Raw genomic sequence first — 25980 nt, 5'->3', positions numbered from 1 at the left:
ATAATTAAAAGTAAATTAATCTTTTAAAATATGACAATAATAAGCTGGGTGTGTTCCCTGTACTTGGAAAGCAGAGGCAGGCAGATCTCTTTGAGTTCGAGGCCAGCCTGTTCTACAGTGCAAGTTCAGGAAAACCAGGGATACAGACAGGAACCCTGTCTTTAAAAAGAAAAAAAAGGAGTAATTTGAAAAGGTTAGTGAGATGGCTCAGCAGGTAAAGGAAGCTACAATCAAGCTTGATAACTGAGTTCAACCACAGAAACTATGAAAAGCTGAAACAACTCCAATAAGTTGTCCTCTGACCTCCACATGGGCACTACAGTATAAGCCCACATTTCCTCACACCCACAAAATAAATGAAATAGAATTATTAAAAAATTAAAACAGGCCAGGTGTGGTGGCGCACACCTTTATTCCCAGCACTCAGGAGGCAGAGGCAGGCGGATTTCTGAGTTCGAGGCCAGCCTGGTCTACAGAGTGAGTTCCAGGACCGCCAGGGCTATACAGAGAAACCCTGTCTGGAAAAAAAATTAAAACAGAACATCCCTTTAACCCCAGTACATGACTTCTAGGCTAGCCTGATCCACATGGAGATCCAGGACAGTTGGGGAAAAGTCCTGTCTCAGGGGAAAAAAAAAAGAAAACTAAGTGAATAAACAAAAAACAAGGGGCTGAGAGAGTGGCTCAGCAGCTAGGAGCACTGGCTGCTCTTCCAGAGGACCTGGGTTTGGTTCCCAGCATCCACATGGGGCAGCTCACAACTGCCTTACTCCAACCCCAGGAGGTCTAACACCTTCCCTCCCTCTTCTGGCCTCAGTAGGGACCTACATGCACAACATATACCCATATACAGATGAATAATTTTTAATGATTTTTAGGTTTAAAATAAGGAAGCCGAGTATGGCAGTACAGGCCTTTAAACCCAGGACATGGGGGGCAGAGGTAGGTAAATTTCAGTAAGTTTAAAGGCCAGCCTGATCTACATAGTAAGTTCCAGAACAGCCAGGGCTACATAATGAAACCCTGGCTCTTAAAAAGTTTAAAATAGCCCGGCGTGGTGGCGCACACCTTTATTCCCAGCACTCGGGAGGCAGAGGCAGGCGGATTTCTGAGTTCGAAGCCAGCCTGGTCTACAAAGTGAGTTCCAGGACAGCCAGAGCTATATAGAGAAACCCTGTCTCGAAAAACCAAAAAAAAGAAAGTTTAAAATAGTTAATTTTTTTAAATTATTTTTATTATTTTATGTGTGTGGATGTTTTGCCCACATGTATGGCTGTGTAACATGATATGCCTGGTGCCCTTGAAAGGCAGGATTTCCTAGGTTAGATTTATAGATGGTTGTGAGCTACCACATGGGTACCAGGAATTGAACCTAGATACTCTCAAAGAGCAGACAGTATTCTTAATCCCTGAGTCATCTCTCCAGGCCCAAATTTTTGTTTTACACGGTGTCTTACCATGTAGCCCTGGCTGGCCTAGCTCTTGCTACGTAGATTAGGCTGGCCTTAAATTCACAGAGATCGAACTACATAAGCTCCTGAGTGCTGGGATTAAAGTATATAGCACTATGCCAAGCCTTAACAAAAATAGATGCCAGGTAGTGGTGGCACACAACTTTAATCCCTGAATTTTGAGAGGCAGAGGAGGCAGAGGAGGCAGAGGCAGGTGGATCTGAGTTCCAGGTCAACCTGGTCTTACAGAGTAAGTTCCAGGACAGTCAGGGCTACTTAGAGAAATCTTGTCAAAAAGAGAAAGAACAAAAAGATGCTGAACTGGATTTGGGTGGGTGGGGGGATAGGCGTCAATCCTATGCAAAGATATACAGGCAATCTAAGTGATACTAAGAGATTGAGAGAGTCTTCTGTAGAGAGTCTGTGAGAGTCTTCTGTAGGGAAGAGCACACCAATTGGTTATCCGACACCAAATGGTCAACCCTAAAAACATACACACAAGTAACATTATGCAGGTTGTACAAGTTATATTTAGAAATATATATGCATATAAATACATATACATATATGTGCGTTACAACAATTCATGAAAAAGGTGGCCATGGATTTGAGAGCAAGGAGGTATGGTTTATGGGAGGGTTTTGGAGAGGCAGGAAAGAGAAAATGATATAATTATAATCTCAAAAATGAAAATAGAAAGAAAGCAGCTCTGAGTTTCTTACCGTATGGCTTCTTTATAGTGCATCAGTGCTTCCTGCAGCTTGCCCTGCTGTTGCAGTACACTTGCTAAATTGGAATGTGCAGCAGCAAACTCTGGGAAGACCTACAGAGTTCCGATCACAGCGGACATTAAATAGCAGAAAGAATCTTCCTTTACCTCCCACAGCCCTGAGTACGTCCCCATGTATCCCAACTTCTCTCCGCCTTTTCTAAGTCTAGTAGCTCAAATTCTACAGCTTCTCCATTTTATACCAATCTTCATTTCAAACGAGAGGTATGCCTCTCTTCCTGTTACTCATGCTGAGTAATGCCACTTTTATCAACCTCCACACCTACTAACCACTAGACACAGGCCTGAGTTCTTCACTGCACTAGCTTTACTTAGCTTACTGGTCAATCTTTGTGCAGATCTCACCTATGCATAATGAGCTCAATATAGGGGTGTCTTACATGTCCACAGGACCTTACATCAATAATGAATGATCCTCTTAAAGAGGTGAATGGCAGCTGAGCAGTGGTTGGGCACACCTTTATTAACCCCAACACTTAGGACTCTCTGGGTTTGAGGCCAGCCTGACCTACACAGTTGAGTTCGAGGACAGCCAGGGCTACACAGAAAACCCCTGCCTCAAAATCCAAAACTAAAACCAAAAGTAAAAATAAAATAAAAATCAACCCAGAGGTGAATGGCAGGCAAACAACTGCTTTCCCTCTATTGTCACACAGGCTAGGCTAAACCCTCCAGCCACGGCACTGAACATACTTCTAATGCTTTGCGATACAGGCGAACTGCCTCTTCAATGTTGCCCTGTTCCCGTTTGATGTTGGCAAGGTTATTCAAAGAGTCTGCATGAGTAGGACACAGACGAAGAGCTGTGTTATAACAATCTTCTGCTTCAGCAACCTGGAAAATGAAACAAACCATTCAGAAACTACACAGAAGAATCAAAGAGACCACTGTTATTCTAGTAATTCAAGTAGGTGCATCATTGAGTCTAATGGTTGGGAACACACCAGAAAACAGACACTTTCCAGTATCCTCCTGCCCAGCAAACAACACTCCAAAGGAAATCAATATAACCATCTCAGTACTTAATATGTACATCTCAATACTTAATATGTATGTAATATGAATGAAGACTCTTCTTTTCTACCACATAACAAGGAAGTAAAAATAAGGCAAAATCCTTACACTGCCCTTCTCTTTGAGAGCATTTGCTAGGTTGCAGTAAGCATCGGGGAAATGGGGTTGCAGTTCGATAGCTCTCCTGTAGGTATCAATGGCCAGGTCTATTAGGCCTTGCTCGTAGTACACACAAGCCAGGTTGCCGTGCACCACCGCATGATTTGGGCTCAAACTTAAGGCACGAAGATAAGCTGCGACAGCTCTGTGAGGAAACAAAAACAAACACATATACACAAAGTGCAACTAATTAAACATATTATTATTAGTGTTTCTGATATGTGTACAGGTTGCCATGGACCACAGTGCACAAGTAGAAGGCAGCTTTGTGAAGTTGGTTCCATTGTGGGTTCCAGGGATCAAACTCAGGTCACTGGCTTACACTTTTACTCACTGAGCCATCTCGCCCAACTAACCTTAATAGTTTATTAAATGAAATGCCAATTAATTTTAACTAATGAGAATTAACTTGATATGATTTATTATATATCAAAATCTCATTTTTAATAAAATATATTTTTTGTGGTGCTAAGAACTGAACTTAGGGCCTCATGCATGCTAAACAAGGGCTCTACCACTGAGTAAAAATGGTTGACCCTGCGTTTTTATTTTGGGATATGTTGGGTTTTATTTTTTTGTTGTTGTTTTTTCTTTTCTTTTTTTTTTTTAAGATTTACTTATTTATTATATGTTAGTACACTGTAGTAGAGGCACTCCAGAAGAGGGCGTCAGATCTTGTTACAGATGGTTGTGAGCCACCATGTGGTTGCTGGAATTTGAACTCCGGACCTTCGGAAGAGCAGTCGGGTGCTCTTACCCACTGAGCCATCTCACCAGCCCCTTGTTTTTTGTTTTTTTTTTTTAAGATAAGATTATTTACTGTTCAGCTTTAGCTGGCCTCCACCTCTGAGCAAGCCTCCTCCCTTGGCCTCTCAAGTGGTAGTATTACAGGTGTGAGCAACTACAACCAAGCCCAGGATGGTTTTTGAGAAAGGTTCTTACTCTATCAAGGGCCTGGCCTTGAACTCACAGCAATCCTCCTGCTTCAGCCTCCCAAGTGCCAGACTATAAAACATATTTTCAGAGAAAAACATTTGTGTGTTCCTGCTCGGCTTTCCTTTAACAACAAAAAAGTTACCAAAGGCTGGAGAGCTGGGGAGAGCTGACTCAGTGGGCAGAAGCACTGGCTGCTCTCCCAGAGGACCCTGGTTGGAATCCTAGAACCCACATGGCAGCTCACAGCCATGTATAACTACAGTCATGTATAACTCCAGTTCTCGAGTATCTGAGGCCTTCTCTTCTGGCTTCCCAACATGGCCAACAGATACATACGCAGGTAAAACACCCATACACATAAAGTAAAATAAATGAAGTGGCTGGAGAGATGATCAGTCGTTAAGAATTTTTGGTGTATTTATGAGTTTAGATCCCTGAACCCACCTAACAAGCTAGGTATGGCCATGTAAAAGCATGTAGCCTCAGCACCGGACTACAACAGGAGATCATTGAGGTATACTGACTGGCAACCTAGCCAAAAATGTAAACCCTGGGTTCAAGGAAAGAATGCCTCAAAGGAATAAAGTACAAAATGATACAATGGGGACAGACACCAATGTTCTCTTCAGGACTCCCATGTGCCATTCACCTGCACACACCTGTACATACAACACACACACACACACACACATACACACACATAAATTAGAAAAGCTGATTTTAGGGGGCTGGTGAGATGGCTCAGTGGGTAAGAGCACACCCGACTGCTCTTCCAAAGGTCCGGAGTTCAAATCCCAGCAACCACATGGTGGCTCACAACCATCCGTAACGAGATCTGACTCCCTCTTCTGGAGGGTCTGAAGACAGGTACAGTGTACTTACATATAATAAATAAATAAATCAAAAAAAAAAAAAAGAAAGAAAAAAAGAAAAGCTGATTTTAAATAAGAAAGTCAAAAGTCAAGTTTTACTTAGCTTTCTTAATCAGATCAAGAAAACAATTCAGTCCAAAAGGTAATCATATCTAACAGTTTTATAATAAAGGAAATTTCAACTGAATTAAGTGTAAGGATAAAAGCATTCAGGAAAACCAACAAGAAAAGTCACCAAACTGTGAAATAGAGTGTGACGAAGCAGGAGGGGAGAGCACGCTGATAAATGTCCTTCTGGAAGCTATTGCCACATTTTAGTCCAAACTAGAAAGACAAGGAAATTGATCAAACATAACATTCTTACCTGTCAAAAATGCGTGCCTCTTTCAAGACATTTCCTAAATTGATATAAGCATCCAGAAAATTTGGGTCAAGGGTGACAGCCTAAAATTAGAAGACAGTCAGTTAGAAAAAGATAGGATTTTATCACATTAACTTCTCATTCAGCTTTTATTCTGAAGTAATTTTAAATATCCAATTACATTTTGTTTCTAGAATAAAACTCAGTTTGTGGGGCTGGAGAGATGGCTCAGCAGTTAAGAGCACTGATTGGCTGGTTGGTGGTGGCACACGCCTTTAATCCCAGCACTTGGGAGGCAGAGGCAAGTGAATTTCTGAGTTCGAGGCCAACCTGGTCTACAGAGTGACTTCCAAGACAGCCAGAGCTACACAGAGAAACCCTGTCTCGGAAAAAAAAAAAAAAAAAAAAAAAAAACAACAAAAAACAAAACAAAATAAAAACAAACAAAACCAAAACACTGACTGCTCTTGCAGAGATCCTGAGTTCAGACCTGCCTCTACCTCCCAAGTGCTACTATTAAAGGCTTGCGCTACCATATAAGTATTTCTAATGCTTGGCCCTATTGTCTTCAGTTAATTTAACTCTTCTAAAAGATAGTGGTAGAAACAAGCAGTGAGCTCTTAAGTATGTATGTTCCTCTACTCCATACACACAGCTCAGCAAGTCCTCAGTAAGATATGTAATTAGAGTTGGAACATTAAGCCAAGTATGGCAAAAACCTGTAATTCAAGCAGCTGGGAGGTCTAAGTAGGAGCATGCAGTAGTTCAGGTCACCATCAGCTACACAGTAAGTTTGTAGGCAGCCTGGGGCTCTCTGAGACACTTTTACAAAATAAGCAACTGATGTTCTGGCGCTGGGGAGTAGTAGCTCAATGGTAGAATGCTGGGCTAAGGCCCTAGAAAGATAATCCTCTAGAATAGTAAATGCAAATTTAACTAAAACACTGAAAGCTTTTCAAATATTTTAAAGATTCCTAGAAACACTTCTTTTACATAGATAACAAACAAGTCTCTATTAGATAAAGATGTGACAAATTTAGCTTAGATTATCTACAGTCGTAGATATCTACCCTGAAAACCATTTGAACTTTTTGTTTTGAGGTAAAGTCTAACTCTGCTGTCAGCCCCAGGCTATCTTAGAATTCGCTATATAAGACAGTGTGGCCCAGGACTCACGGCAATCAATCCTCCTGCCTCAACCTCCCAAGGCCTGAGATTATAGGCATGAACCACACCTGCTCCTTTTAAATACATTTCTATGGAAAGTTTAAAAAAACACACAAAACCTGGGAAGACAATAAACACATGTCTTGAATTACTATCTTTATTAATTCATAAATCACGTTGGCTTTTATTTAGTATATATTCTAACCTACCCCCCTCTTTCTCCAGATAATTCTGAAGCAAATCTCAAACATCTCATCTCCTTTAAAATTATGAATCCTAGGGAGGAGACAAGACTGGTTTTTTACTCCAACATAACCACACTACCATTATCATACTTTAAAAATGAGCAGGGCATGGTGGGATATGCCTTTAATCCCAGCATTTGGGAGGCAGAGGCAGAGATGGGTAGAATTCTGTGAATTCCAGGCCAGCCTGGTCTTACACATCAAGTTTCAGACCAGTGAGAATTAGATGAAGAGATTATCCCTGTGTGGTGCCATATGACTTTAGTTCCTTTAGAACTTAAGAAGACAAAGGCAGCTATCTTCTACATAGAGACCTATCTGGTTTATATAGTGATTTCTAGGACAACTAGGACCTTGTCTCACTTGTTTTGTCTACATGTATATCTGTGCACTTGCGTGCCTGTTACCCTTAGAGAACAGAAGAGGGCTTCAGATCCCTGAGACTAGAGTCATAAATGGTTGGAACTTCCATATGCAGGCTAGGAATCAAACCTGGGTCCTCTGGAAAAAAATCAGCCAATGTTCTTAAAACCCCTGAGCCATCTATCTAGCCTCTCATAAACTATTAAAACTAGAAACACAATACCTATCTGTGTCTCCCCCAATACCTCCCCAAGCTAGCTAGCTAGCTGTCTCTGTGTGTGTGTGTGTCTGTCTATCTCTGTCTCTCTCTCTCTGTGTGTGTGTGTGTGTGTGTGTGTGTGTGTGTGTGTGTGTAGATTCGTAATCCCCATGCTAGGCAAGCATTCTGCCACTGAGCTACACACTCAGCCCTCATTTCTTTGAGGGTCAACTTCACCAATGGAATTATTTAGTCCTATTCACAAGGAACAGCATCCAATGCTATCTTTCTTTGCCACTGTTAAATGCCTAAACCTACTAATGGTAATAGTCAACTGTTCCTTCATTTTTTTTATTATTTTTATTTTTTGTTTTGTTTTATTTTTTTGAGACAGGGTTTCTCTGTTTAGCCCTGGCTGTCCTGGAACTCACTTTGTAGACCAGGCTGGCCTCGAACTCAGAAATCCGCCTGCCTCTGCCTCATGAGTGCTGGGATTAAAGGCGTGTGCCACCAAGCCCGGCCCATTCCTTCATATATTACATAGAATATTATTTATAAAGAGTTTTTCAGAGTGTAGCTCAATGGTAGAATGCTTGTCCAGGATGTAAAGCCTTAGGTTTGATTCCTTCCATTACATACAAAAACAAGCTTTACCTGACCAAAAAAAAAATTGTTATCTACGGGGCACAGTATAGTTTGATTTATGTATATGCTATCAAACGATCAATCAAAACCACAGATGAAGGAATATAGCTCTGAGTCCTAGGCCAGCCTAGTCTACATGGTAAGCTCCAAGACAGCCTGTTTCAAAGATCCCCTAAAAGTGGAGTTACAAATGGTTGTAAGCTACCATGTGGATGTTAGGAATTGAACCTGGATCCCTAGAAAACCAGTCAAAGTTCTTAAACTCCTGAGCCATCTATCTAGCCTCTCATGAATTAAAACAAGTAAAATAAATACCAAATAATAAATAAATCAAGGTCATACATATATTCATCACCTTACCCTCACGAACTTCCCTTTTTTAAAAAAGTATGAACACTTAAAAACCTATTGCTTTTGGTTTTTTTGTTTGAGCTAGGATCTCACTAATGGTAAGCCTTGGTCAGCTTGGAACTCAGAGATACACCTGTCTTTGCTGGAACCAAGGACATGTGTCACCACTTCCTGCCTAAAATCTCTGTTCTTCCTGGACTTAGCAGTGCGTGCCTATAAATGCCTAGCATTGAGGAGGTAGAGGCAAAAGGCCAGTTCCAGGCCAGTATAGGCTACGTGCCTGTATCAAATAAATATATGTGAAAGGTTTTTTAAAATTCTTTTAAGAATTATTTTTTAGCCGGGCGGTGGTGGCGCATGCCTTTAATTAAATCCTAGCACTTGGGAGGCAGAGGCAGGTGGATTTCTGAGTTCGAGGCCAGTCTGGTCTACAGAGTGAGTTCCAGGACAGCCAGGGCTACAGAGAAACCCTGTCTCGGAAAACCAAAAATAAATAAATAAATAAACAAACAAATAAATAAATAAATATTAAAAATTTTTAAAAATAATTATTTTTTTATTGTTGTTGCTGTGTATATGGCTGGCAGAACACATCCATGCTAAATGCACATGTGGGAGTCTGAAGACACTCTGTAGTTTTCTCTTTCTACCGTGGGTTCTGGGAACTGAATTCAGGTCGTCAAGCTCACAGAGCAACCACTGTTACTCACTGAGTCACCTCACTAGTGCTCCTCAGAGATTTCACTGTTCTCATGTTATTTGTCATAGAATCCTTCTGTATAGCTCAGGCCAGCTGTGAACTCTGATTTCTCCTGCTGTAAGTTCCCAAATACTAGAATTATTAATTAGCCTGTGCCAGCATATATGAATTTTTATTTTGCTTTGCTTTTTTTCTTCACAGTATATTTTGTCAAGTGAGACAATTTTTATGTTGTCCAGGTTCACTTTGAACTCCTGGGCTCAAACAGCCATGTGTAGCAATTTTGAAATATATCATACATACAAATGTGGTCACCATCCAGTGTAATAAATAACTCACTAATTCCACAGTCAACTGCAAATTTATAGCCTTTAAGCAATATTTTGATGTCCCTACTTCAACCCTATCCCCATTAGAACCTGTTACCTACCTTTCTACTGTTTCTGTGAAACTGCTGAATGGGAAGGGTGTGTTGCACACGCTGTTTGATGTAGTAGATGTACACATTTATGCATATGTATACCTATACATGTATGTGGATGCGGAGATTGGGGCTGCTTTCCTCAACCATTTTTCACACTGTCTTTGAGCCAAAGTCTCTCACTGAGCCCGGATCTCACCTAGCTGGCTAGACTAGCTGGCTGGCCACTGCATTCAAAGAATCCTACTACCTCTCTACCTTCCCCAGCCCGATATTTATTTAGACTCCACACTTGAGTTTTACCTTCCCCAGCATTCCAGCAACCACATGGTGGCTCACAATCACCTGTAATGGGATCTGATGCCCTCTTCTGGTGCATCTGAAGTCAGCAACAGTGTACTTACATATAATAATAAATAAATCTTTGGGCTGGAGCAGGGACTGAGTGAACAGGGCCAACCACGGCCAACAGGAGCAAGCAGAGCTTCTAAAAAATTCAACTCCCAACTACTACATGAAGGCTCACAACCATTTGTACAGCTACATATAGGATACTTACATACATAAAATAAATAAATAAATCTTTTTTTTTAAATGGACCAAAATACCGGGCAGTGGTGGCACATGCCTTTAATCCTAGTACTTGAGAGGCAAAGGCAGGCAAATTTCTGAGTTTGAGGCCAGCGTAGTCTACAAAGAGAAACCCTGTCTTGAAAAACCAAAAAAAGAAGACCAAAACTGCCAGATGTGGTGGCACCTACGTCTAATACCAGCACTGAAGAGGTTAAATCAGTTCCCAGCACCCACATGGTGACAGAAACACTTATACACACATAAAAAGTAAAAATAAACTTTAAAATGTTGAACTCAAGTATATGGGACTTTTTTTTTTTAAGAAAAAAAAAAAGAAAAGCAAGACAAGTATATGAATAAGTAAATAGGTAGGTACTTCCTTGCTTTCTGGTCTGACAAGTGATTGCAGACAATGCTGTATTATTTCCTATTCCAACCTTGGAATCAGCCTTTTTCTCAGGACCTTCGAAAGCCTCCTCCTCTCCCTCATGTCATTCTTCACAATGGATCCCTCTACAGCCCCTAAGCACTGCTTCACGCTGAAGACATACCTACTTCTTTTAGGGGAAATGGCATTTTAAAACCAGATAGGGGCAGTTCATTCATGTCTGTAATCTGAGCGCTCAGAAGCTGAAGATGATTGTCACTAGGCTGAGGGCCAACCTGAGCCACACAGGAAGTTCCAAGCCATTCCATACAGAGTGAGACCTTCTCTCAAAAACACCAAACTACAATATTTTCAATTACTGTAGTATACTCTCAGTACAATCTCAGAAACTGTCATATCATATACAATCTGCAAATGCTACAATACTGTCAAGAAAACAAAAATATTACATAGCTGGTTAGGTAAATGCCTATTGTTTTATTCTAGGAAGAATGTCCTGTACCTATAAACATTTCATAAAATACCAATTATTAATGACTAACCTTTTCAAAGTGATGAATAGCCAGCCAAATCTCCCCTTGTGCATTGAAAACACAGCCGAGATTACTCCAGGCTACTGCAAAGTTTGGTTGCGTCTCAATTGCTTTCAAATAACATGCCTTAGGAGGGTTTAATGAAAGAAGACGAGAGGGGAAGGAGATAAGGGGAAAGGGGAAAATTTGTATAGGGGAAAAAAAAAAAAGATTGGGGAGGGGGAAGAAGATGATATCATTATTTCTTCTCTGACCAGCCAAAAGTGACCCTGCAGCATAGGCTCGCTTGCGCCAAAACTAATGCGCTGCCACAGCTGGCTGCTCCTGCGCCTGCGCCACCAGAACCCAAGTGCAAACCACCATGTTCAGTTCTGCCAACCAAAGAGCAATCCTTATCCCGGGACTCATCTGAAAGGTTGGGTGCTGCTAAACAGTAATGCCAGACTCCTCTTATCTGAACACCTATATGGGCCCTAGAGATTGATGATCAAGAGGACACATGAAGTCTAAGCTTCCCCAGCCCACATTTCCCAAAATGTATTATTTTTGAAAAGCGCTAAGTAAGACATCACAGGAAAATCAAAACCAAAGCAAACAACAAAAACAAACAAACAAAAAACCACCCAAATTTCATAATCAAGAAAAACAGAAAAATAGAAAACAGGTTTCTTCAACTGGGCGTGGGGGACAGGCACTAAGGTGGTGGAGGCAGGATGAGCGTTAAGTCCGGGCTCATCCTCAGCTACACAGTGCTGCACAAAGGTGCTTTCCTATACAACCTCCCCAAGCCTTCATCTCTCACCATGCATTCTGTTAGAAAAACAAAAAGCTGAGGACCTGCTGCTCACATTCTTATGACCAAAAGCAAGCTACTGAGCCATACAAAAATGTGTCTGCCAAGTCCGTCGTTATCACTTAGGCTTTAAGTTTCAGACTCACAACACCTCTCTCTCTTCTGAGGAGAAAGAAAATAAAACCTCACATGACAGGATTGCACCTAGGTTGAGGTCCCTGTAATGCAAGCGCAAACATCGCTGGCGCCACCTAACAGCATCGCACTGCGCAATCGCTGCGAACTGCTGCGCTACATAGAACACCCCTAGACGCAGCAAACGGCCAACCAGATTCCATTAATCTACTAGACAGGCCCATAGAGAATATTTGCTTAATGAGATTAGTTGGACTCAAGGTACGTTAAAACCCAATTTTATCCAAAAAGGCTACAGAATAGGACTGTGAGAGCCAGTCAATCAGATTACTCATCTAGTCAACCGTTCACAGGGGCTCATTCGCACGCAATGCGCATTAACGCTGCGCAGCCTTTGCGCTACTGCAGGGTCACAGCGCATCATCAGAAGAGCAGAATGCTGCAATCCAAACAAAGAAGAAAAAGGAAAAAAAATGAACAACAAGAAGAGTTAGAAGCTTTTACTAGTAAATTATCTAATAATTTTAATATCTTAATTAACTTTTACTTATTTTTGACAGAATTGTGGCTATAGTATAAAACATTCTTTTACATAACTTGCTTGTAAATAAAATTATTTTAAGCTGTTTCTGAAGCCACAAGACAGAAGATTCAGGCATGGAGGCAAATTGTTTTGCTGTGGCAGTTACAAACCCGTTACCATATTTCTCATCATGTGACTTTTCGGTGCGTTCCTTGCTGGAAGAGGAGGAGGAGGTTGTGTGTCTGCCCTAGATCCAGGCCTCGAGCTCCCTTCAGCGAGGCACCTTACGCATGGAATAGGAGGTTTCACCCACCTGAAACCTTCTAAATACAATATCAATGGTGAAAAACCAAAAACAAGAGAGAAAATAAAAACAAGATCATTAGTAAAAGTTCAACAAAGCAATTGAAATTCTTTGGATGTCTATTACATATGGGAATGAGGACAGTCTCAAGTCTGTAACATGGGAAACATGCAGAAGGGAGAGGGTTAATCAGGGCTATTGCATACAGCAGGGAGTTTTGCTGGAAGAAAGGCTCTTCACTTTCTTTAAAGACAACTTAATTTTGATTCCATCTACTAGGAATATATGCTGGCTTGAATTTTCAAATGCACTGATTACAAAAGAAACACATTGCATTTCACTCAAGAGTATTTTCTGGTTTACTAAGTTCTCACAAAAAAAAAAAAAAACAAAAAACAAAAAAACAAAAAACAACAAAAAAAAAAAACAGAATGACATTTTTCAAACTAGGTGTCTCCAGAGCTCTGAAATAAAGAAGTCAGCAACCTAAGGCAGGCGCAACGTCTCAGCCTAAACCGATGTCTAAAGCTGCAGTGAAGTGCAATTCATGTTAGCTGTCCGCTTGGTGGGGTGACAATTGATAGGAGCATAGCAAATATTTGTTCAGGAAATTACCAATCGCTTTATCAGCTAAGATTGAAATTAACATAGTTTATCAGCTGGAAACCTACAGAAGGTTAATCCACAGTGTTGGCAGAATTGATGAAGTTATGCACTTAAAACTAGTGCCTTTTTAAACATTAGGTGCTGCTGAAAAGCCTTCGCCCTCCCTGGATGAGCAGTCAAACAGACAGCTACGCTGCGCATACACTCCACGCATTAGCATGCGCGTGGGGCTCAGAGCAACAGGTGGGAGTTTCAGAAGCATTCTGGTTTCTCCCCACTCCTCACCCCTGCAGCGCGGTTGCGTAAGGTGGCTTGTAACAAGACAACTGCATTTATAAATTTAATTGTAAATTATACCAAAAGCTTTAATTAACCCAACCTGGTGTTCAAATTCATTATTTGGAAACACAGAATGCTAAAAGCCACCTTGCCACTTTGGCAAGTTTTCTTTCGATCAGTCCATTTCCCAAACAAACCAGCTTTGTCCTTCTGACTTTTTTTTTTTTTTTAAAGGAGGTGGGGTGGGGGAGGATAAAAGAAAAGGAAGTGAGGAAGAAAAAAAAAGATAGACAACTAGGACTGGGGGAAAGGGGGAAAGGAATTTGAGGAGGAAGTGGGGACAAGAGGGGCAGGATGTTCCAATTATTAATTTGCAATGTTTTAACAGCCTTTCTTCCACTGTAAAAGGGTGAGGAAGATGAAGGGAGGAAGGTTAAATAAGAATTTTAAATGCCAGTATTACAGGGTAACATTTGGATGAAATTCTTCTCCACTTACAAGCCACAAAGGACTTAGAAGAGCAGCGTTTTCAATGGCACCTGCATCATATAGGCGTCTTGAGCCAAATCACAGGCACTCTGCTTGTCACTAGCAGGCAAGCCTCAGATTTGAAGGAATGTTATTGATTCCCACATAAGATCATGATGGAGCCCAATGTTATTAAAGATGATCTAACTCAGTAGAAAGGCTCCACAATGCTCACGGTCTTGCTTTACCCCCAGATTTAGAACAGATTATGCCAAAAGCCCAGTCCTGCTCTAGTCTGAGGCAAGTCATGCCAACAGTTTTTCTCAGTTTCATAGGACTATTTTGTGAAGATAGCTCAATGAAGAGTTGAAGACTTGGCAAAAGGTACAGGTTTTCATAACTAATGCTTAAATGTGTTCTAGCAAACACCTACCTTGGCTTCTTCCAAGCGACCCAGGGCTTTGAGCAGGTTCCCCAGGTCACTGCGAACACAGTACAAATCCTAGAAACCCAGAGACAGTATCATTAATTATGCTGTTTCCTCATCCACAAACCCCAACAATTACATCTATGCATCGAGCTCTGTTGTTTCAATGTCAATTAAAAGCAGCACTTGACAAACGTAAGTGTAGGCCCACAGCTAATCATCTATTTCCCAGAAAATGCAAAACTAATTGGATGGTAAAATCCTAACCTGAACTTAAAATACATTATTTACAGAATTGATTTCTCTTCTTAGTATGAATACTATCATTTTTTTAAGATTTATTTATTTTATGTATGTGACTACATTGTGGTTCTCCTCAGACACACCAGAGGAGGGCATTGGTTCCAATTACAGATGGTTGTGAGCCACCATGTGGTTGCTGGGAATTGAACTCAGGACCTCTGGAAGAACAGTCAGTGCTCTTAACCACTGAGCCATCTCTCCAGCCCTGAATACTACCTTTAGCTGCACAGATATAAATGTGTTTTGCTATCAGCTGCGGTTCAGGTCCTGGCTGAGAGATCTGCATATGACACTATTGTCTAGCATCCTTTCAAATGCATTTGGCCTCATCAGTTTCAAACACAAGACTACAAGACCTTTCTAGAGCCTCTCTCCTCTCCAAACGTCACCCTTTGGAAAAAAAAATGATTGAATATTTATTCAACTGTTTTATTCAAGGTTATGATGAATCACTCCTATATCAAGGACCAGAAATTTTCCAGGGGGGGGGGGGAGACACAGTGCTCCACTTAGCAAGTGATTACCTGTCAACAAACCAACCCTTTGGCTCTCAGGCTTATTTAGAAACCTTGACTTCATTTCATGCCTAGGCAGAAGGATTACCATCCAACCACAGCCTCAATCCTGCCACCTGCCACTAGATTCCTCATTAATATTAAGTGCCATCAGAGCTGAGTGGGTGAATAATGAAAAGCGGTTGACTTTGCTTTTTATTAGCAGCTCAATTGTGTTGCTAGTCCTCTGACTTACCAGTCCGTTCATCAGTATGCCATGCTCAACAGACAGTAAGCTGAAATTTTTACTTGCAAAGTCTGCTTTTGTCAGTGGAATTTTTCAGTCACTAACAAGCAGAGATGATGGCAACATGAAGGACGTTTATCATCCCGAACTGTCATGTGGGTGAAAGAACCTTCAACTAAATCCTACAAAGTGAAATTTTACCAAATAGTCCAAAGAATTATCATGTATGTTATTTTTCTAGCAACTGTATATAATGGGTTACAGAATGGGTGAGCTTTACTGATGAAGCTGTTTCTGTACTGTACATTGTCAAACGCTGGATGAACCAAGAAGTCTGCCAATAACATAATGGCTGGCTAAACTGGGACAATTCCATGATCCACCTTAATTAGTGCTGTCCCTCAGGCAGTGACTGATGCTTTGAAGAGTAGGTCTATCTTCTCACAACCTTAAGCATAGGCTGACATTAATCCCCAAATCATCAATGTGTGCCAGGTACCGTAGCATGCACCTGTAATTCCAGCACTTGGGAAACTGAGGCAGGAATATCGTCGTGAGTTCAAGCCCCTACCCTCACTCTAAGAGTTACCATATTAAGTTCCAAGCTAGCCTGCACTACAGAATCACACTCTAAATAGATGAGTGAAGAATGAATGAATGAATGAAAAAATAATCGAACAATTCACAGGTACCTTTAATCTTATTACAGTCTAATCATCTTCTGTGATTACTTTAAGCACTTTGGAATCCTATTTGTATTCTGAGAAATAATGAATTTTATAATCTTACTATCTACTTTGTGTAGGCTTCCTCCTTTGAACCTTAAAGGTAACCCTCTCTTTGTCAGGCTATGTTTAAATATCCAATCCAATGTGTTTATACAAGTTCCTTCTACTTTTGCGGGTAATAAGCATCTCTTGACTTTCCCCAATTTCTATGGCTGCTCGGAGCCATAAATTTCAGAATCATCATAACAACTGTCTAGTGGCTGTATTTTTTAAGATTTATTCATTTTTTTATGTATGTGAGTACACTGTAGCTGCCTTCAGACACACCAGAAGAGGGCATCAGATCCCTTTACAGATGGTTGTGAGCTACCATGTGATTGCTGGGAATTGAACTCAGGACCTCAAGGAGAGCTATCAGTACTCTTAACCACTGAGCCATCTCTCCAGCCTCATCTATATATTTTTACCCACTGTTACATAATTTTACCAGTTCATTTCTACAAACTCTTAGATGGATGATTATCTATATTTATTTAGTTATCTCATCTACATTCATCACAGTATACTACAACAAAAACAGATTATCTTATGGACTAGCAATGTAGGTCAATTGGTAGAAAAATTAACTAGCATGCCAAAGGCCCCATGTTTGCTCTTCAGAGCTGTAAAAAGATGAGAATATAAATACCTTCAAGGTTACAGTAAAATAGTAAGTCCACTTTAAGAAAAGGCAAAACATAGATGGCCTAGTCGGCCATCAACAGAAAGAGAGACCCATTGGACTTGCAAACTTTATATGCCCCAGTACAGGGGAACGCCAGGGCCAAAAAGTGGGAGTGGGTGGGTAGGGGAGTGGGGGGGAGGGCATGGGGGACTTTTGGGATAGCATTGGAAATGTAAATGAGGAAAATACCTAATAAATAAATAAATATATATATATATATATATATATATATAAAAGATATTAGAATGTCTTAAAAAAAGAAAGAAAAGAAAAGGCAAAACATGTCCTATTAAGTAAAAGGGTAGAGTGGCTGAAAGAAGTAGAGCCCCAGGGCAGAACACGTGCCCTGAGTTTGATCCCTGGTATTACAAATACAAACAAAATAACTATCTTTCAATTGGCATGGTGGCACTTGTCAATAATCCCAGCACATGGGAGCAGGATAATCACAAATTCAAGGTCATTCTCAGTTATATAATCAGTTCAAGGCTAGCTTACACTAAGTGAGAATCAGTCTCAAAAACAGCAAAACAGGACTGGCAGAATGGCTCAATGGTTACTAGCACATGCTGCTCTTCCAGGGGACTGAGTTCAATTCTTAGCAGCCATATAAGGCAGCTATAAATTGTCTAGTATTCCAGGTCCAGGTTATCTGACACCTCCTTCCAGCCTCCAAGAACACTACAGTCATGTCCACAGATATAACACACATACACATAACAGTATTTTAAAAACCAAAGTAAACATAACCATGAAAACCAAATCTAGACATTCATTCATGTGCATACATACATGTAATAAATATAAGAAAGCTACAATTCTCAAAAAGAATCCATTCAGAACTCTGCATCAGATTCAGCTTTATCTGTCAAATCAAAATAATACTAAGAGAATCACTTTCCTAAACCTGGCTTGTTCTGCCCATCCTTAGTAACTTTCATGAAAACCTTGATTTAATAATATACCTAATACCAAGGAAAATAAATTAAACACATTCAAAGGAGAGATTTAAGCTGGGCCTTCATAGCTGAGTAGAGACTTAACAAAGGAACAGGGTATCAAAGGGAGTTCCAGGACAGCCAGGGCTATACAGAGAAACCCTGTCTCAAAAAAACAAAAACAAAACAAAACAAAAAAAAGGAACAGGGTATCAAAAACAAGGAAAAACCCAGTATGTGTGAAGGTAAAGAAAGAATCAGAAATTATCCCTCCCTAATATAAGTGCTTCCCAATTTTCCTCTTAATGTTCCACCTCTTGGACCCCCTTAACATTCCTCTACATATGTACACATAGAGGAAAACCAGGCCAGTAAGAACCTACAGTGCTTCTCAACTGCCTCTCAAATTAAACTCAAACTCCACAGCTGTGCCGGGCAGCGGTGGCACACGCCTTTAACCCCAGCACTTGGGAGGTAGAGGCAGGTGGATTTCTGAGTTCGAGGCCAGCCTGGTCTACAGAGTGAGTTCCAGGACAGCCAGGGCTACACAGAGAAACCCTGTCTCGAAAAAAAAAAACAAAAAGCAAAAAACAAACTCCACAGCCTCTATTCTTTTTGAGATCTTCCAATCGACTCTGCTCTACTACACTCACTCCTCGTTACTTGACTCGGCACTTGAGCCTGGTGAGTCTACTTACTGTTTACCATCCTACAGAATGCTTAGGTTCTTAGCAGCCTCTCAAGGGAACCTTCTGATTAATACTCTCCAACAATAATCACCCAAGGAGTTTTCATCCTTTTTCTCCTTCATGGGTCAGGTCTGTCTCACATGATAACCCCTCCAGAACACATTCTCCAATCTCTCCCCAAGCTTCGGACACAACAATCGGCACTGGAATATTCCAATGTGACCCTAGCCAAACAACCTTAACAAAAAGCAGAGTGGAGACAAGTAGCAATGAAAGGTTTCCTCACCATTAGCTAGCTAGGACTCTGGCAACAAAAAAAACCAACAGGATACTACTACACAGTGGGATGGCAGCGGCTCTCAGCACAGTGTGTCTACCATCAAAGCAGAAACAGCTTCTCAACAGCTTAGCAACAGCAATTCAGGCTCACAGCTATCACACAAAGAAATGTATGCATAATTTGTAAAGGAATTGCCAAGTACGGGCAATTCTAAGAGAACACCAGAAGAAACAGCACCTTAAAATATGACAAGCTAAAGTTTCAGCAAATCTATTAAGCCATAAAGCATTACAGAAGGCAGTTCCAAATATGAAAAAAAAAATGAAACAGCTCTAACTTCTATAATCAAGTCACAAACTAGCTTTTACCTTGGTTCATCTATAAACTTACAAAAGAAGCACTGCTGAAAACCAGTAAAATGAGCCTGACGCTTTAATTTTTCACTTCTACAGAACCAAAATAACCTGAGTTTCTTTAATTTTCAGACTGTAAACAGCACCACCGATTCCAGCCCATACCAGAGTATCAATGCATAAAGCACAAAGAACACACTGTAAGAAACACTCAAAACCCAGGCAGCACTGAGCTGGTAACGGGCACTTGATACGAAGTTTCATCTAGTTAGGATTAGATATGTGAAAACTTTAAACACAACCACTGTGGTGCATTTCGGTGAGATCCAGAGAGTTCACGGAACCCCACCTTCATTATTATTGTGAAGAACAGCGAAATAAAGAAGCACCTCTCTGTACACTGTTTCATTAATAGGTCAGATATTTAATAACATAAACTATACATAGCATATATTTACAAAGTAGTACGGCTTCCTCTCTCACTTTAATTTTCCCTTCTCAATATAATCCTGTGTTATATTGTCAACAAAGTTAACTGCTCTACCACACAGACAGGCAACGAAAAACCTGAGCCAGGGCCCTAGGGATCTAGCTCTGGTGGAAAAGTTCTTATCTACTGTGCAACAAAGTCCTGGGTTCTATCTACAGTACCACATAAACTGGGTGTGACGCTCGATAATCTCAGCCCTGGGGAAGAGGGCCGGGAGAGCTACCTTGTTCAAGGTCACCCTCAGCTACTTGGTGAGTTGGAGGCCAACCTGACTAACAGAGACCTATTTGAAAGATCCCCTCTCAAAATAAATTAACAGAGTTAACTTAACCAAGATTACAACTATACAAGAGAAGTCAAGCTGAAGTTTACAAAGTCAAGAGGTAAAGGAAAAACAAAACCGTGAAGCTGGGCGTGGTGGCACATGCCTTTGATCCCAGCACTTGGGGGGCAGAGGCAGGCAGATCTCTTGAGATTGAGGCCAGCCTGGTCTACAGAGTGAGTTCCAGGACAGCCAGGGCTACACAGAGAAACCGTGTCTCAAAAAACAAACAAACAAAAAAACCTGATTACTAAAGGAAAAGAATGTACTATCCTGTGACAACTGGGCACACAAGAGAAAGGCTTGTGCCTTAGGAAGAATTAAGTCCAAACCCCACAGGCAACACATTCAAGGTTAGCTGCCTAAAACTAATTACAAATACATTCTAAGTTCAAATATACACTGAATATCTCTGAAAGAACACACGAGAAATTGCTCTAATTATCTCCAAGTCTATGCAATTTCTCACTAGATCAAAAAGCAATGAATAAAAAGTGTTTATTATAATGAACTCACAAATAAAAAAAAAGCGCCATTTAGCTGAACTAAAGGTAGCCACTCAAATGAGTGCTTGCCCTGACTCAAGCTCTATACAGAACATCTAGAAAGTTAAAATAGCATTCCACAGTGATTTTTTAATCTTCTTTTTTGAAATAAAACAATAGAATTTAATTTTCAAAATTAACTTTCAAAATGATTACTAAAAAGTTATTAAGATGAAAAATGATCACAGAGTTTTGGCAAACTACTAAAATAAGCTTCAGTTTCCTAAACTATAAAATTAGAGTCAAGAGGCAGGCTTATATGTCTAATGGTTTCCAGGCTGTGCTCAATGGCTGCTTTGGGGCAAAGAAGGCCCTTTTTAGCTTTCATTTTTCATTCATGTCAACATTTGCTTTGATAATTCAACTTCAAGTTTCAACATCCACTTCTCCATTGCTAGCTAGCTATGTGATCTCAAAAACCTTACATAACCCAAAGCCTACTGGGGATTTTATATTGGCAAAACTAGAAATAATGCCATCCTCACCAAAGGATCATGGTAAAGACTCAGAGGACATTTATCTGAAGCAGCAGTGTCTGAGCTTGTAGAAGACTTTCAATAATGGCAGTTAATCATTAAGCACTTCGAGGGTGATTCCATGCTCAATGTCAACTTAACTCAAGTGCATGCCAAGACCCATCCCCCACCCCTACTACTTACCTCTTAAAAGCTTACAGCCACCTTCCCTTCATTACCATCAACAGTTTCCAGGGCAATTTTTACATCCTGTAGCTTTTTAAATTTTTCTTTTGTTTTGTTTTGTTTTACACACTATATTTTGATCTTTCACAGACTCTAATACTTGTTCTCCACGAAAACACATGTAACTTAGACTTTAAAAAAATTGAAGAGCTAATTCAAAGTCTGGTCTAGATCTGTAATTGTCTTAATTCTATTACTTGTGACTATACTGAGGGGAGGTATTCAGAACGTTTTGTAGTTACTAATATTCTAGCACCTTTAAAAAATTTTATATTACAGATTAAGACCTTTTATCCATCATTCCTAAAAATCAACTAACTGCTATAAATACCCATCAGAATTTATCCAAGTTCATTAAAACAGCACACACACACAAACCCATCACGTATGGGGCTGGAGAGATAGATGGCTCGGCGGGTAAGAACACCGACTGTTCTTCTGAAGGTCCTGAGTTCAAATCCCAGAAACCACATGGTGGCTCACAACCATCTGTAATAAGACCTGACGCCCTCTTCTGGTGTGTCTGAAGACAGCTACAGTGTCCTTAGATATAAAATAAATCTTAAAAAAAAAATCACGGGCTGGTGAGATGGCTCAGTGGGTAGGAGCACCTGACTGCTCTTCCAAAGGTCCAGAGTTCAAATCCCAGCAACCACATGGTGGCTCACAACCATCCATAACAAGATCTGACTCCCTCTTCTGGTGTGTCTGAAGACAGCTACAGTGTACTTACATAAAATAATAAATAAATCTTTAAAAAAAAAAAAAAATCACGTGTGTTAAGTTTTAATTAGCATTAGAAATAACTGGTCAGACTTTTTGGTAAGGATAATTTTTATGCTTTTGTTTTGTTTTGTTTTTTCGAGACAGGGTTTCTCTGTGTAGCCTTGGCTGTCCTGGAACTCACTTTGTAGACCAGGCTGGCCTTGAACTCAGAAATCCGCTTGCCTCTGCCTCCCAAGTGCTGGGATTAAAGGCATGCGCCACCACCGCCCGGCATTTTTATGCTTTTTAACTTCCTAAATAGAATCGATTTTTTTTTGATGTCATGCAGACTAAGTCAAAGCTATTTCATCATTTCAAGTATATAAACATCTCTCTCAACTCTTGACTTTCATGAAAAAAACCCCTATTATCTGAAGTATCAAACGATGCTTGTTTGTTTTCTGGAGTGCTGTGAAAGGAAAGCAACTAATAAACGTTTACTTACAGGATTGTACTGAAGAGCAGAGACATAGGCTTGTACTGCTCCTTCCATGTCACCTGCTGCTACCAAGGCTGCTGCCAGGTTAATATAACCATCAATGAAATCAGGCTTCAGCCGCAAGGCATGTCGATAATGCTCGATTGCTTCCTGCAACTGCCCTCTTTCCTTGTACACATTTCCCAAATTCGAATAGGCTTCTGCTAGAAGGGGATTCTGTTTAATTGCCAAGGTGCTAAAATGAGCAGATCTGGAAAAATAAAAAGTGTTGATGCATGGATATGCATGTCAGAGAAAAGGAGGCATGGCTCATATGCAATGGAAAATCTTGTGCTATGGAACATTATCCTTTAACTAGCAAACAGCAGAAAAAAGTTTGAAAACTAAAACTTTCCTAAGGTTACAGTATCCACATTTCATATAAGAAAGCTGGTTCTTATGTATGAAAATTCTTATTAAAATCTACTACCAAACTGCCACATTGTATAACATCATTAAGATTAAAAATAAAAAGCATATGAGTCTCATTTTCCATTTGTTGGCAAGATTTAAAGACACAACCCTGTTTCAGAAAAAAAAAAGATTTAAAAACACACATCTTCATGTTAAATGTGCCAAAATGATAATTTACTAAGATATCCATAGCACAAATTCTTCTCTTTTCATTAATTCAATTAATTAGCTAAAAGCAACAACAATTTAATAAGGGTATTTCCAATCTGAGCTACATATGCCCCTCCTACCAGAGTCCCTCAAGCTGACAGGTCTGGATGCTCAGATGTACACTAAGAATAATTACCTGAAAAGAATATCCTCAAGTGACAAAATCTGGGGGAAAAGACCCTAGTCATACTGATGATATGTTCACCCCCGCAAAACGGGGGAAAACTAGCAACCAGGCATGTCAAAAGTGAACAAGAGCGCACATGTTGCGTTGGTGGCTCAGATGAAACCCAGCACTGGAAAACTCTGAAGTTCAGATATTTAATTAGCATTTTTAAGCTCAGCACCAAGAGGCAGGTTACCCCGGCATCTCCTACCTGTCCAGCCTTCGACACTGGAAGTGTATAGATGAAAGTAATAAAAGAACACCAGTATTGTCAGGCTCTTGTCTCCAGAGCTGCATGCAGTGTCTCTCAGCTGCCTCAAAATCTCCTGCCTGATATTCTCGATGTGCCAACTCAGCTAACCCTTGGAAGGAAAGCATACGTTTCGTTGGTTCTGGAGAATCATCAAAACATTTGAGGGAAGGAGGGGGGAAAACAAAAGTTAGAAATGCAAACCAAAAAATGTAAAAATATGGTAAATTAAACTTAAAGATGAAAATGCTTGAAACTATGTAAAGCACCAGAGTGTTCTGCATTTTATTTAAAACCCAGTCTACAGAATTGATCTCTTTCAAATCTGCCCATTGTTAATGCTTCCTTTTCTAAACCCCATAGTAATATTGACTTCCAGAAAAGATTCCTTTCTTACATTTTGTACTTTTTCTTACAAATCATAGGAAGATTCACTAAAATCACTAAACTTAGTATACTGACACAAAACATTAAACATGAAATCTGCAGAAGTTACAAGGATTTATTGTCAGAATAACCTATCGCTTAACAATACTTCATCTCACATTTCAAGGTGGAGTGTATTCTAACTCTCTCGGTGTGGGTGGGGACACCAGGTGTCTCTTTAACTCTTTATATTGATGTTTGTGAGTTTTACAGCTTTCTTTTTTAAAAAGAGCCAGCCTAAAGAAACCGGCTGAAAGCCAAAGAGTTACTTTTAAAGCAAGCAGCTGATAAACAAGATGACTTAGCAGTCAAGGGCTAAAGCATTTCATAATGGGTTCGCCAAACATTTTAAACAAAAAACCCAAACGTTGTTCCTCTTCTGGAGAGGACTCAGGAGCCCAAATTAGCTAAATCCCACCCACGCTGCCTTACATTTTCTGCTGTGTTCATGGCTCTCACAGAAGTACTAAGACATTAAAAACAACCCTATTCAATAACCAGGCAACAATCTACAATTGGAAAAGCTTTTAAATGCTGCAATAATATAAAACACGGGATAAAATATAATAAATAACAAAAAATGCTTTTGTTCTGAAGGACTTGATTTAGTTAACATAATAAAAGCCAAAATCCAGGTGCTCGCCTAAGGCTCGGCTGTAAACATTTATCTCCACAATAATTCATTATTAGGAATTCAAGGATAACACTCTAGAGATTAGAATGGGAAACCACAGACCTGGTACTTAATTTTAACCAAGGTCATGGGGACAAGCTCAAATTTGAGCCAGGCTTTCCCATACCAGAGCAATTTCTGCACAGCTAACCACAAAAACAAAGACCAAAAATATTTGTGTCCAAATCTGAGGTTGGAGCTAGAAGATCAACTAGAAAATTACATGTTAGACAAGAACGTAGCACTTTCTAGCTCCTAAATTTAGCACATTACCTATCACTTTCCAAAGTCACATATCTGCTCTTTTAATACTGGAAATGACCATTTCTTCAAATAAAGTTAACAGTCAGAAAAGAGCAAGTTCTTACAAAAACCTACGACAGAATCTTACATTTTTGAAAATCATGATGGGGAAACAGAAAGGTGGAAATCTTGATCCCATTCCCATCTATTAAGGATGAGATACTATTTTAGAGTCATCTATTTATCTCACAATATTCAAAATCGTCAACTAAAACCTAGACACTGAGAAACAATAACCTCTCGGGAACCTTAGAGCTGCAGCCTGGTTCCCCATCCCCTCCCGCCCCAAACAGCCTCAATCTGGAAAGGCAGTTGAAGGACACTCCTACAATTTGGTTGTTTTCTTATTTTCTGTAGCAAAGGCTTGGAGATGCATCGTTGAAAAGAGGCAACCGCTTTGCACTTGTGCAGCTACACTCCAGTTGCTTTACAAACTCTTCAAGCAAGGATGGAAACTTAAAAAAGAAATAATAATGCACACCCTATGGATAAAGAGATACTGGGCTAAAGAATGGGGATGAAAACCCAGAGGCCATGGCGGAGGAATACATAGAGAAAGTAACACAAAGAAAGAGAATTAGGAGGGCGGGCAGGGTGGTCGCCGCCAAGCAACACACCGAGGTGGTTTCTTCCCTGAGGATAAGAAACGACTGTCGGGCTGGCACGTTCGCAGAGGAAGGGTGTGGTTGCAACAAGCAGGGAGGGCTGACCAGGGTAGGAAACTCCGTACTGGGGCAGCGGGTGCAATTGGGTGATGGCTAAGAGAACCCCTGGAAAT

At 40.3% G+C, this 25980-nt stretch overlaps 1 protein-coding gene across 4 annotated transcripts in view; it reads right to left on the bottom strand.

Annotated features, from left to right (window-relative positions):
* Ogt (O-linked N-acetylglucosamine (GlcNAc) transferase (UDP-N-acetylglucosamine:polypeptide-N-acetylglucosaminyl transferase)) overlaps positions 1 to 25980 on the bottom strand; it is a 44341-nt gene that overhangs the window by 17434 nt on the left and 927 nt on the right. For 2 of the 4 annotated variants that reach the window (XM_011247503.2, NM_001290535.1), the window contains 8 exons: positions 23762 to 23912; positions 22728 to 22971; positions 14710 to 14778; positions 11178 to 11294; positions 5587 to 5666; positions 3364 to 3559; positions 2935 to 3075; positions 2174 to 2274 (listed from right to left, as the gene is read on the bottom strand). In XM_011247503.2, coding sequence (XP_011245805.1) covers positions 2174 to 2274; positions 2935 to 3075; positions 3364 to 3559; positions 5587 to 5666; positions 11178 to 11294; positions 14710 to 14778; positions 22728 to 22971; positions 23762 to 23912 — 1099 coding nt within the window. Of the gene's footprint in view, positions 1 to 2173; positions 2275 to 2934; positions 3076 to 3363; positions 3560 to 5586; positions 5667 to 11177; positions 11295 to 14709; positions 14779 to 22727; positions 22972 to 23761; positions 23943 to 25980 lie in introns of all 4 variants that reach the window. The other 2 variants (XM_006527736.3, NM_139144.4) reach the window with 1 other exon arrangement.

This window comes from Mus musculus, chromosome X, assembly GCF_000001635.26.
Source record: "Mus musculus strain C57BL/6J chromosome X, GRCm38.p6 C57BL/6J".
Lineage (NCBI taxonomy): Eukaryota > Metazoa > Chordata > Mammalia > Rodentia > Muridae > Mus > Mus musculus.
Note: the sequence above shows the minus strand (reverse complement) of the source record. Positions and strands in the feature narration are given on the sequence as shown.